Raw genomic sequence first — 12,561 nt, forward strand, 5'->3', positions numbered from 1 at the left:
TAGCAGCACTGTAGGAACACACAGCATTTCTCAGGTCCTTCTCTTGGCTCCTCAAAGGGATGGAGCACAAGCACATACATCCACCCCTAGCACCCCGTCCCACCTCAGACCCTGATCTTTTGAGGAAGGAAACAGATCTCAGGGCTCACTGAGGCTTTTTCATTAAGTGTTCTGAGCTTTTACAACACATACCTGGTTTGTTGGGCCAGTCCCAGCCACCCGAAACATCTGGCTGTATGGAAACTGTTGGTGTGCTAGAAGCTAAGCAGAATGGCTATGTATAAATATCTCAGAGTAATACAGCAAAAACAACATAATCATAGAATCATTCAGGTTGGAAAAGCCCTCCAAGCTCCCCATTCCCAACCCCAGCCCACCTCCTTTATGCCCACTGCCCTCAGTGCTGCATTCCCACAGCTCTGGAACACCCCCAGGGATTGTGACCCTCCCACCCCCTGGGCAGCCTGATCTCTAGAGAAGACATTTCTCCTAAAAGCCAACCCAAACCTCCCCGGTAACCCAGCATCTGGAAAGGGTAGGGGGCGAGGAGCAGGACTGATAGCACAGGGCTGTGTCCATCTATCATTTGCTAATTAGAAGTGAATTTCTGCCCCACTAAAGGGCATTACAAATTTTTCCATTTCTTTCTGATCTCATACTGTACAGACATTAATAGGGAAGGACATAGACTTACAGTCTTTGTTTTATGGCAGCTTTGGTCAGAGGCTTTATATACGTATTTATAAAACCTTATCACCAGTATAACGTGGGGTTTTGTGTTTCTGAATGCATCTCAACCCAAGGAAATGTTCTATATGCAAAGGGCAAGGAGGGAAAACAGACACAGCAAAGCAGCCTCCACATACAGAGACAATAAAGAAGTCTTTGCTTCAGCCCTATCAAACAAAGTCTGTACATCTGTCCAGTTCACCCTGCCAGCTTTTTATTACACACAGCATTAGCAGTGTCACTTAATACCTCATCATGCTGGGGTATCATTTAAATTCCTTTTATTAGTGCAGCCAGCTCCAAGTGTGACCCAAAGGTCTTATTCACAGAAGTAATACCCAGTGCCTGAGTCTGGCAAAGCAAGGATGTAAGCAGTGCCAGCAGCAGACTAGTTCCCTCCTATGTCACACTGACTTTCCAGAGAGACCGTGCCACCCAAGGGATGTGTGTTGGATGGTGAGACACAAAGGAATTTGTATCTGAATGTGTGTTATAGAAAGTTATGATATTGCATTTTGGCACAGGGAGGGAAAGGGACAACTAAGGAACATTTTTTTTTAAACAAAGGGAGAGACTAAAAGAGTCAGATTTAACTGAATGTGGCCAGAATTAGAATCAGATCCAAAGAAATCAGATACCTCTAACCAAAATCACCAAAGGATGGGTGTTTTCTTTAGCAGGCATAATATGCTGTGCTTTATTTAGCTCAATTAATGGCAGTTTGTTCAAAGTAGACCTCATAACCACAGGAATATGCAGGCAGGCATTCTTCATGGTCTCTTTCCTCATGTATACAAATAGCTTATTAATTAAGAATACGACTTGAGCAAAACAAGTCTCGTCGTACCACACTTCAACTGATGAACATACTTTAAGTCTGGAGACAAAAAGCTCTTTCCTGTTTAGTGGGGTTTGTGTGGTTTAGAGTCATTTCATGGTAAGGGCCAGTTTGCACTTAACGGCTCCATCAGATGTAAAAACAGCATTTTGTGTTTGCTCAAATCCACTGGAAGACCCTCGCTTTCTTACCCATGTGGAAGGGATCGCTGTGCACAGTTGGTGAAGGACTTCTTGTTGCCTGAAGGAAAGGATCACCGGGGACATTTGATGAACTGAGAAAGGAACCCAGGAGGTCTGGACCGGCTTGCTTAGGGCTGCTTCCAAATGGATCAAAGGCAGATGCTGGAAGACATTTTTGAGAGCTCTAAATCACCAGCTTGTGCAATGACTGTGCCACAAGGCCACCCTGCGGCAGGTGCCACCAATCTCAGCCACAGCACTGCTCCAGCCAGTGCCCTCCTTAACAAAGGGAAAAACAATCCCAACATTTCTGTACAAGGAAGCTGGCAGGCATCGCAAACACTTGAAATTATTTGTTGCTAAGAAAAAGTTAAGTGAGCATACTGTGCTCTTTGAATCACGTACATGTTGACATGTCAGCTCTTAAACTGTAATGTAAAGGATTAGGCCAAACCAAACGGAGGAAGACCCCACACAGCCATTGGATCGAGCTCAGTGTTATTTTGCCTTTGGCAAAACCAGTCACCTATTGCAGAGACCCTACCTGTTCAATTACACATGGTCTCTACTTGCCCTTCTCCATTTACTTAGTCCTCCAAAAGATCCCTGTCCCTAATAATCTATTCAACCATTCTTTCTACCAACCCGATTTCAATCTTTGGAGCAATAAAAAATAGTAACAATTTTTAAAATCTTCTTATATTGCTTATCATGTCTGCTGAATGATCAGAAACAGCAAAGCGTGTCCCTGTATTTCACAGCCCAAGATCACCATCCTAGCTCCAAACCCCTACTGTTAGGAAAAGAAATCCAATCTAAACCGCTGCAGGTCTGACCAAGACCCAAGTGGCTAGGTTTTCTTGATTGTTAATTAGCAAGAATTCTCCTCACATACATTATTGGATGCACTGGAAGAAGGGTGACTTCCAGTGCCTATAATGTAAGCAGCCAGCCAAGCATCTGGGTGAGCTCCCCAGAGACTTAAAGAAACAAACTGGCCAATCTGCTTTTGTTGGTGACTCCAGCCTCAGAGCGGAAGAACCAGACGGCCTCTCGGGGTCCCTCCGTCCCTGTTTCCATGAAAGCACACCCAGAGAGGAAAGCAACACCCCCCGCGGAGCCGGCGTTACCTTCTCCCACCCTCGGGGATGGGGACGGGGACGCCGAGGCCGCGGAATGCCGAGGGGTGGACTGCACCGATCCGGGCCCCGCCATGTGAAAGACCTCATCGGCAGCAGGCTGTGTGCTCTGCCCCTGGGATCCCGGCCCGCCAACCCCAAACAGATCGCTCAGCAAGTCCGAGTTAGAGGGTGCAGCCGCCGGCTGCGAGGGAAAGGTTTTGCTCATGGGGCTGCCATCCAGCCCCAGCAGGTCCACGTCCTCAGGCGGAGGCGGTGCCGGCAGCTCTTGCTGCTTTTTGCCATGTTTTGGCGTCCCGTGGGGTTTGTCACCGCTGGCATTGCTGTGTTGACTGGAAAGGGACAAGAGTTCATCATCTGACTGTTCGCTTTCCTCGTGCACCAATGCTGCTCGGTCCTCTGAGGTGGGGTGAGAGCTACTTTTGTCAGATTTCTGATCTAAAATAAAATTAGGTAGCCGTTAGTTTCATCGCAAGGCTCCCATAGAAATCAGCTTAAATGCAGAACAAGAAGCTATCAAGAAACCTTTCAGAATGCTGCTGTGGTAAAGATTTAAATTGAAGTCTTTTCTGGGCCGCGTGCTAAGCGGTCAGTGTTATTGATCAGGAACACAGGGGGAGGCTAATTGGCTCTCTTCAAGCCCAAAGAGCAGTGAGTGCCACCCGCACAGAGCAGAGCTGCACAGGTTTCTGGGTCATGGCCAAGCACTGAGCCTATCTCCAGCCATGGCCCAGAGCCTGGGCTCATTACAAATAGTAGTGACACAAATCACCTTCTGGCATTGCCCAGGGACCTCCTGTGCCCAGGTTCTGCCTGCACATCCCCAGTGCAATGCCCCCATGCTGTGGACAGGCACCCAGCTCACTCTCAATGCTATGTTCTCCCAAGTACAATATTAGCAAAAAGCACCTTTATGCTGTTTCAATGCCAAGGATGCCTAGGGTGAAGGTTTATACTGGAGCTGTGTCAATAATCGGTCACGTACAGTGCGAGAAGGCAATTTCTGAAGAGAATGTTGTAGGAAATTAATTTCCACTCAATTGCAACATAAGGGTGTGACTGGCAGCACAGTGATCTAATGCACAAGGCATGCCACAATCAGATCCCTCAGCAAGCCTCCATGCTCCAGGGAGGGGGGAGAGAGAAACAAGTTGTTTATCTCATTCTAAGCAATTTGACTTAAAGGCTACGCTGCGTACCTTGCCAGCTGAGAGATGAGAAGAATGCACTCTGTCCAACATTCCTGATGTTATCCTGGGGTGAATCAGTGGGACCTTTACCTGCAGCACAGAGCGCCAAAATAAACAAACAAATAAATAAAATAAAGTAAGACAGAGCCCCAAATCAAGTGAGTAAAGCTGCGCGGCTCCCACCTGCCAAAGCAAGAGTGTCCTGATGCTCCTGATGAGAGGAGAAGAGAATGGTTGGATTGATGTCTTTTGTTGTGAAGTTCTCCCACGGAGGAGTTAACTCTGTTTGTCTATCAGTAGATTGTATTTCTATCTCCAGTATAACATGGAAAAGCTGGGGATATTTGTCTGGAGAGTCACAGGCATCCAGTTCAGGTCTAAATGGGAAGAAGCCGGTCAATTCCAAAGGAACAGATGTTTCTACAAATCTACATCATCTTTTAATATATATGCACACACACAGACTTTCATTTGTGAATATTCTCCTTTAGCCTTTTTAAGGTTTTTATGTTCCAGGTTTGATTAATGTTCAGCTTAAAATACTCACTTGGTGAATTTTAATGTGGTTGTTCCCAGGGCTATAAATCCAGTATGAAATTGAATTTGGAATATTTGCGTGTTGGTCATCTGAAAAACAGAGCACCTTAATGAACAAGTGCTTAAACTCATGAAATTCAAATATTTGTTTATATTGCACATGCAGATGGTTAAGTCTACCCTACTACCAGTTACTATATAGATTACTGCTGCATAAGCTAATTCATTCTGTTTGTTCTATAGAAAGTAGAACTTTCCCTTCTCAAACTCCAGTATTTCCATCTGCCTTTAATTTTGCTGCTGCCCTGACAGAGGAGTGCCTTCACAGTGTTTGGGAACATGCCCTCATTGCCAGGACCTACTTGGCCTATTCTTGCACTTAAATGAAACTGATATCTATTTCCACTGAATACAGTGGAGCAACAGGTAGCCCAGGACCATACAAGACCATTTCATTCACAGCAGGAACTCCAGTAAAGCACTGCCTGTACAGCAAACAGCACCAGTAATGAGCTAAGAAGAGAAACATTCATCAGTTGCTCTGCAATTTTTGCCTGTTATCCATAACATTCAAAAAGGTGAAGGCTGTTCTAGAACAAGCAACTCTGCCACCATCCAGGAGGGATGGCTCAATCAGTCATAATCACTGGAGCTAAAGAAAAAATATTCTCCCATCATAGAGAATGATACCCTTCAGAGGGCATAAACAGAGGTTTTTGTGGTGTTTTGCCTGTACCAGTTGCTGATGGGTTGGTTTCTATCTGCTGCATCACCTGGAAGGATCCTACATCCTATCAGTATACGCTGTAAAGAGACACAGGGAGCATCAAGGACTTCCCCAAATGCTCTTTGTTTTCACTTGGCATCGCTCCGATTTATGCTAAGTCTATGCTCAGGTAAGGAAGCCTTCTATATCATGAGTGCCATCTGCATTCTTAGACCCAATATTCGGGCCCCTCTTAGTTAGCTACATTGCCTCTATCATGCAAGAGAAATTAAACAAACTCCTACTTTTGCTTGAAGGCGTCCCCCTATGGTTGACCTCATATGGTAGACGGAAACAACAACATCTCCGTGGACAGTGGCTCCCAGTGGAATCAGGACTTTCCCTTCTTGCACACGGTATTCTCTTCGAGGGGACAAGAAGGAAATCCACATTTAAGCTCCCTTCTACAACACCATTACCACCCAACCCCAACATCAACATCAAAATTACCATCTCGCTCAGGTTGAGCCAACAGAGTCATTCTGCTCAGTGTGAGGTTGAGTTGAAATAGAAACACTTCACAGGAGAAACTAGCGTAGCACCGAACCATCTCAGTGAAGGTACACAACTGAGATACCTTCAAACTGACCCTGGCAGTTTAATTCAATAGTAGGCACCAACCTTCAATTAATATCCACACCCCATGATTTATCAGACAGTCTGGCAATGACCACAGCACAGACACTAGACACCTTACAGCAAAGCATCCTAAGGATGGTAGGAGAGCACAGCGACTCACTTCATCCTCTCATACTCTTGGGATGTGGTCAGGATTCTGGTTTCTCCACTGAGGATGTCGCAGAAGGGCCGGCAGCCATTTCTTTGCTTGTTGAAACAGGGGACTGGGCTGAGGGTGACTGACTTGATAGTCAGAGGCTTGCAGTGAGGAATGACGGGCTTGTCTGCTATTAGATCGCAAATGTATCCTATGTATCTGCAGATAGAGAAAGCCATCACTGAAACCTTTATCCCAGGTGATCAGTTTTCATTCTACTTTACGTGCACATGCCATGTGAAGTACTTAGTCATGGATCATTATTTCTCCACACGTAACACTACATCTTCTGTTTGCTCTGACAGGCAGTGTTGCCTCTGCTTCATGAAAACTATAAACGAGACATTTTTACAGTGTAAACATTATAAGGATGAAGCTGGTATTGGGAAGGGGATTCACCAAAGCCCTATTAACTACAGACCTGTCAGCTTTCCTGAGCCAGAGCACAAAGCTATTGTAAGATTTGTTTTTATTCCTCCACTACTGTTACAATGTGGGTGAAATGGAAGTGGCCATAAACATCAGTTACGACCTGCCAAAGCTAAGTAGCACGGCTAATGCATGAGCACTGCTGCTGCTGCAATAGGAGTCCTGCATTTTAACACTGTTGCCTCCTGCTGGCACCTTTGGGACTGGGTGGACAGGATGGGGCGTGCAGCGTATGCATCCTTTAGCTCACATTATTCCGTGAAATTACACAGTAACTCAGGTTGGAAGAAATTTCTGAAGGTCATCTTGTCCACCTCTCTGCTCAGCACAGGACCAACTTCAGCACTGCATCCAGCCTCAGAGCTGGATTATGCTGCTCACAGTGATCCCCAGCCAAGGATCTCAGAAGTCAGAGATCCCATAGCTGTTCTGGACAACCTGCTACAGTGCCTGATTGCTACCTTACCCCCTGTTTCTGGAGAATAAAGCCAAAATGGAATGCATGTCTCAGCCTAGGAGCTGGGAACGCATTGCCAAAACACACATGTAGCATTCAGCCAAGGCATTCTACCTCCTGTGAGATGGCCACAGTACAATTCCAGGTCTCTTTGTGTTCAGCAGCTGCATAGCAGGGCCTGGGTTAGAGAAGAGGTGACAGAAACAGAACATCGCGCTGACCAGAACTGCTGAGGCTGCACGGCCATCCTGGTAGGGAGAGCAGAGCAGGGGAAGAAATGTGTAAGTATAGAGTCAGCCTTCTGATTCCACCCAAACACTCTCCATTCTCCCTTTAGTCACCAAAATAATTTCTCTGTAAAGTCTGGTAATGAGACAGCACCACAATGAATTTCCAGCCTGAGGCTTCAGTGAGCTGCAGTGGATCAAAGATGACATTCACAAGCAGCCAAAGCTGAGGATGGCTCAGACTTGCTTCCATGTCCAGTATGTTTTGCCTCCAGCTGTCCCACAGGATTTGCCATGCAGAGGTGACCCAGGCCCAGCATCTACCTGAAGTTAACAGGCAGCTTGCCTTCGCAAGTTTAGCCAACTGCCTCTGAAAGGATCTCTCAGGTTATATAAACTGAGTGGGCTTTTCCAGACTCCTCAGAAAATGTTCAAAAGGACTTACTGCCCTTCATAGCATTATCCTGACATTCATTATCCAAAGGTCAGTAAAGGTGTTTGACTCTAGAGCTGTATTTCCAAGACTGGAGCCATCGAGTGCATCTCAGTCTGTCTGAACCCAACTCATGTCCTGCAGCCACAGCTCCACTACGTGAGGCAGGAACTGCCAGACCCAGATGTAAGATTTGCACAGTTTGGGAGCACTCATTTCCTCAGTTCCTTCCAAGCTTACCCTGATGAGGGCTGTCAGCCTCCTGGATTTAATTTAGGCTCCAGGAACAGAACAGAACTGTCCTCTCGGGCATTACAGTCAACATCAAAGGTTGTTCGGGGTAAATTACAAGCTACTCATACAGAATGACACCATCCTCACACATCAGGCCTGTGTTCCCATCTTGAATCATCTTTATTGGGAAGTCAGCAGGACATGAGCTATGGTGCACAGTGCAAGGCAACTGTGAAAAAGAAAAGCAACTGGACATCTTCAGCCACGTTTGACAAGCAGCCACTGCAGGAGACTAACAACCTCAGGGTTAGAGTTAAACAAAACTCCCCTCTATGCATTTGCTTCCCTTTCTATAGGAGTTGGTTTTATCACACTTTTTTTTTAGAAATTGTTGCCATCCTTGCCCACAGACACAACATTTGCAACATGCAATGTGACTTACGACTCACAGGTCTGAAAATGTGGTTCCTTTCTGCTGTACTTACCATACAGTGGATGACACACACGTTTTTGGGGTTCTGCTGTAGCCAGTTATGCATGTTCTTGCAGACAGCAAAGAGATTGTGCAGACTGGGCGCCTGTCGTACCGGCCAGCTACATTCAGATACCTGCAGGAATTGCACCACGAGCACAGCCAGCTTCATAAGAGTATTAAGCAATGCATGCTTTTTCAAATGCTTCCTGCCAATAAACGCACTTAATTCAGCAACCTAGAGTTATGGACTTGAAAGCTACTCCATCACTTCTCATGCGTAATTCTGATCTCTGTCTTTCACAAACGACAAAGGGACAAACTAAAAGGAATTCTCAGTTAAATAGCCTGGTACTGATGGATTGCCATTGGCAATACTTTGTTAACAATTACATTCCAAGACAGATTATCTTGAGTGGCCTTCCATGGCACTCTAGTCTCACAGCTGCACGCTGAGCCCGGTAAAAAGCCTTCAAACAAGTCATTCCCAGAAACTACAGCCCCGATTTGTGAAGGATACTGAGCATCTGTTGCTCTCAATGCAATAGAATTTTCAAGCCCTGTTTGACAGAAATTAGATTGATCAAAAGGAAACTTCTGCCTTAAATAAGTAAATAAATAAGGTATCTGTGCAAGCACAGTTAATGATACGAGCAGAGAAATGAATGACTTCTTAGAGCTGAAAACCCACAAACTCTGAAGCGTGTCTGGTTACTATTCATCAATGTACCAGCTCTGAGTCATGACACATTTCAAGAACACTCTCTGCAGTCTCAAGCAGAACATCAAACAGACTTCTGCGGACATCCCTGCTTCATCTGGTTTTAATTGAAATGTCTTTATTGAACATCATTTCTGGCTAGAAGAAATTTAAAGGAGAAAAAAGCATTTAAGACAAAGGATTGCTTTTCTCTCTTAGCTGACGTTTGGATTCTGCTTGAAGAGAACCAGGGGGCAGGAAGAAGATTGTCTGCAAGAATTACGAGGTGAGCACAAACATTTATTCCATTCTTCAACAGACCCAAAATACCAATACCATAATGGAGATAACAACTATTTTGTGTTATCTGGCCCAATTCTCCTCCCGACCCCAGGAACTTCCGCACCACATCTGGCTGCACAAGATCTGCTGGCAGGCAGAGCACCAAAACACCAAATACACACTGCGAGTGGCTGCTGGAATAAACATGACCAGTGACCTCTCACTGACAGTTCTCTGAACAGGCCTCACTGTCAGGCATCTGGAAAAGCCATTATGGCTTATCAAGTAAATAATACACATTTCCCAACAGTCCACAATTATTTATTTACTCTGCCTATAATTACACATCTGTCTGCTGGTTGGCAATTAGGAAATTAAAGGCACGTTATGCAGCATTTCATTTATTTCAAATATAACCTCAGCAATTCTTGTGAAAGGCAACCGTGCAGGAAGTACCAGGAGCTCAACTGGAGCTCTGGAAGTATGCAGCTAGTGCTTGTTTTATTCCAGCAGCGGGGCTGGAACAGCCAGGAACGTGACCCTGCAGGGACTCCGAAGCGTGGCTTTGTTTAATGCTAGATTTGAGTTATATGTTCTCAAACTGTTCACGTTTTCTCCAGCAGATGTGAGCTCTCCTGCTGGGCAGCGAGCGAAGCAGAGCACAACTAGAGCACAACCAGATTAGAGCTCTGACTGCTTGCATTCCCTCTCCTCTGCACTGTGCTGGGCACTCAGGGCTTTGTGCCCCCACCTCAAAGCAGACAATGGCCCCACAGGGCATTCACTGTCATCTCCCTCCTGCACCATGGCACATCGTGACCCTCTTTGGTCTTAGAGCACAGGAGTTCTGAAGGAGACAGAAATTAAGAAGCCATTCCCTTCAAAGAACAAGTGTCTCTCTCAAAACTTGAGCTCATCCAAAACAGAAGATACTCTCCAGGTGATTTTACTTTCTTGGTGGCCTGTTAGTATCTTATTCCCCACTAGAGATGAGGTTCAAATTCATATTTACAATTCTTTTGTGTTTCATCTCATCTCACGCATTTTGCTGTGCACATTTCATCTTCCTGAGAGATACTTGGAGGCTGTATTTCCTAGCTCATCACCTGAAAGTAGAATGTTTTATTGAAAGATCCATCATTTCCTTTGTGTGTGTGAAAGCAATACAAAGCTCTTGGTCAGATTCAGGAGTGACATACGAAGTAGCTGGCAAGTCTCATAGGAAGGTAGAAGATGAAGTACAGGGAATGGAGGAGTAATGGCCAGGTCAACTAATATACCAAGGGGTGTTTGTTTAAAGCTGGGCTGTCAAAAGTAGATTTGTCTCCTCTCACTGACACTGATGCACCAAACCCAAGCAAGACAGAAGATTTACAGCCCTTTTTAATTAGCTTTTCTTGTTCATTTACTTCACGACCTCGTATTTGATGCCATGACTGCTTACTGATTGCTGGGAAATCTGCTTCCAGTGAGTGGCTATCTGTGATCAGAGCAATTGCTGAGGATAGACTCGGCTACACCTCAAGCTAACACGAGGCATGGGGCTCACCCCAACAGGGGGGTCAGTCCAGCAGCTGATGCTGCCTTTTCAGTTGGAGTTAATGAAAGATAGAAAAAAGAAAATCATCACTCCCTTGTGGGAGAGGGAATAAACAGGAAGCTTTCTGAAAGATGAGATTTAATCTTGCATTTCAGCAGCATTATTTTGTAGAGATATCTTCTAAAAGCCATTGATGAACCAGAGCCCTGAACTGTTCCCATATGACATCCTGGTTTTAGAGAAGGAAAGTGGGACAGAGACTGGAGGTGTATTCTTTAATTGTAACATGCTATAGAAAAAGCCAAAAATCCACCTTAGATGCAGTTCCCAGCCCCATGCTTTGCGTGCTAAGTCCTCCTGCTTGACTAAACACAACTGGAGGACTCTTCAACATGAAAACAAAGTACCTTCTTTTATTGATCACTTATTTCAAAGCACTTTTGTTAGAAACCTTGCAAGGCCATCTTCAAATTCCTATAATGCCCTCATTCCCCATCAGATGATCTCACATGGTAACCCATGGCTGTAATCTGCTCCAGGAACTGCCAGCACTTGGCTATTTATTAGGAGTCTCAGTAGCAACCCACTGGGGCTCAGACACCCCACATCATACATTTGAGTCTGTGTATTAAATAAGGTGAGCTTCAGAAGGAGTAAGTGCATGAGATATTTCTTTGCTGCAGCTTCTGACAGCAACCATAGAATCATTTTGTGTGGGAAGGTTCCTTTAAAGACCATCTGGTCCGAGATCCTTGCAATGAACAGGGACATCCACAACTCCAGGTGCTCAGAGCCCCATCTCCTGATCTTCGATGTCTGCAGGGATGGGGATCTACCAGTGTAGGAGCCAAGAGCACACAGGCTCATCTCAGTGCAATGCCACTCTCACAGACTCCTAACACATCTCATTAATTCCTGAATTTTCCGCCTCTTTAGTCCCTGTAGCCCTGGATATCAGCTAAAACCCAAAAAAGACCACAGCAGCTTTAAAACACCTATAATTCCTTTTCCACCTTATTACATTCTGCCACACACAGGAGAGACAGGAGCACGTTCTTTTGCCACCTTTCAGTTTCCCCCCACTGCTATCCATCCCTTGGAAGATATGCTCACCCTGTTGTGAAACTTGGCACTGCGATAGTACTTGGGTGACAAATTGAAGACTGTGTAGTGGTCAGGGTGTCTGGAATCCAGAAATGTCCGGACATCTTCAATGTGGTTCCTGAATCCCAGCTCAACGCCTTCAGCCGGAAAAGACATCACTGGAAATGTTAAGAACAAGATAAACTGAGCCTGTACCATTTCATGCTTATGAACCTCTGAACCCTGAGACACTACAAGCTCTATATATCTGGTAAGCAGCACTTACCTATGATTCTCGAGGTAATGTATGAAATATCTAGCTCTCCCTTGGTGTAACTAAAAGGAGACAAAGAAGGAGACAGATGTTACACACGTATTTACAGAACACAGTGCTTTACAGGAACCAGGAGTACAGTATTTTCCCACTTTCAATGCAAGGAAGAGAATGATCTTAGAACTGATGACTTGTACTTCATCTTTGTGTTTTAAGCAGAAGCTATAGATAGCTTACTGTAGACGGTGACCCAGCCTTCCTTTTAAGTGGACCC

At 45.2% G+C, this 12,561-nt stretch overlaps 1 protein-coding gene across 2 annotated transcripts in view; it reads right to left on the bottom strand.

Moving 5' to 3' along the window:
- Positions 1–12,561, bottom strand: part of DNAJC6 (DnaJ heat shock protein family (Hsp40) member C6) — a 39,270-nt gene that overhangs the window by 7,157 nt on the left and 19,552 nt on the right. For both annotated transcript variants that reach the window (XM_052666848.1, XM_052666847.1), the window contains exons 3-14: positions 12,300–12,349; positions 12,044–12,192; positions 8,422–8,544; positions 7,157–7,290; positions 6,121–6,315; positions 5,627–5,744; positions 4,626–4,705; positions 4,262–4,455; positions 4,088–4,168; positions 2,880–3,326; positions 1,759–1,911; positions 193–261 (exon numbers count right to left, since the gene is read on the bottom strand). In XM_052666848.1, the coding sequence (XP_052522808.1) occupies positions 193–261; positions 1,759–1,911; positions 2,880–3,326; positions 4,088–4,168; positions 4,262–4,455; positions 4,626–4,705; positions 5,627–5,744; positions 6,121–6,315; positions 7,157–7,290; positions 8,422–8,544; positions 12,044–12,192; positions 12,300–12,349 (1,793 nt within the window). The remainder of the gene's footprint in view (positions 1–192; positions 262–1,758; positions 1,912–2,879; positions 3,327–4,087; positions 4,169–4,261; positions 4,456–4,625; positions 4,706–5,626; positions 5,745–6,120; positions 6,316–7,156; positions 7,291–8,421; positions 8,545–12,043; positions 12,193–12,299; positions 12,350–12,561) is intronic.

The sequence above is a fragment of the Tympanuchus pallidicinctus genome, unplaced genomic scaffold (assembly GCF_026119805.1).
Source record: "Tympanuchus pallidicinctus isolate F22 unplaced genomic scaffold, pur_lepc_1.0 scaffold7, whole genome shotgun sequence".
Lineage (NCBI taxonomy): Eukaryota > Metazoa > Chordata > Aves > Galliformes > Phasianidae > Tympanuchus > Tympanuchus pallidicinctus.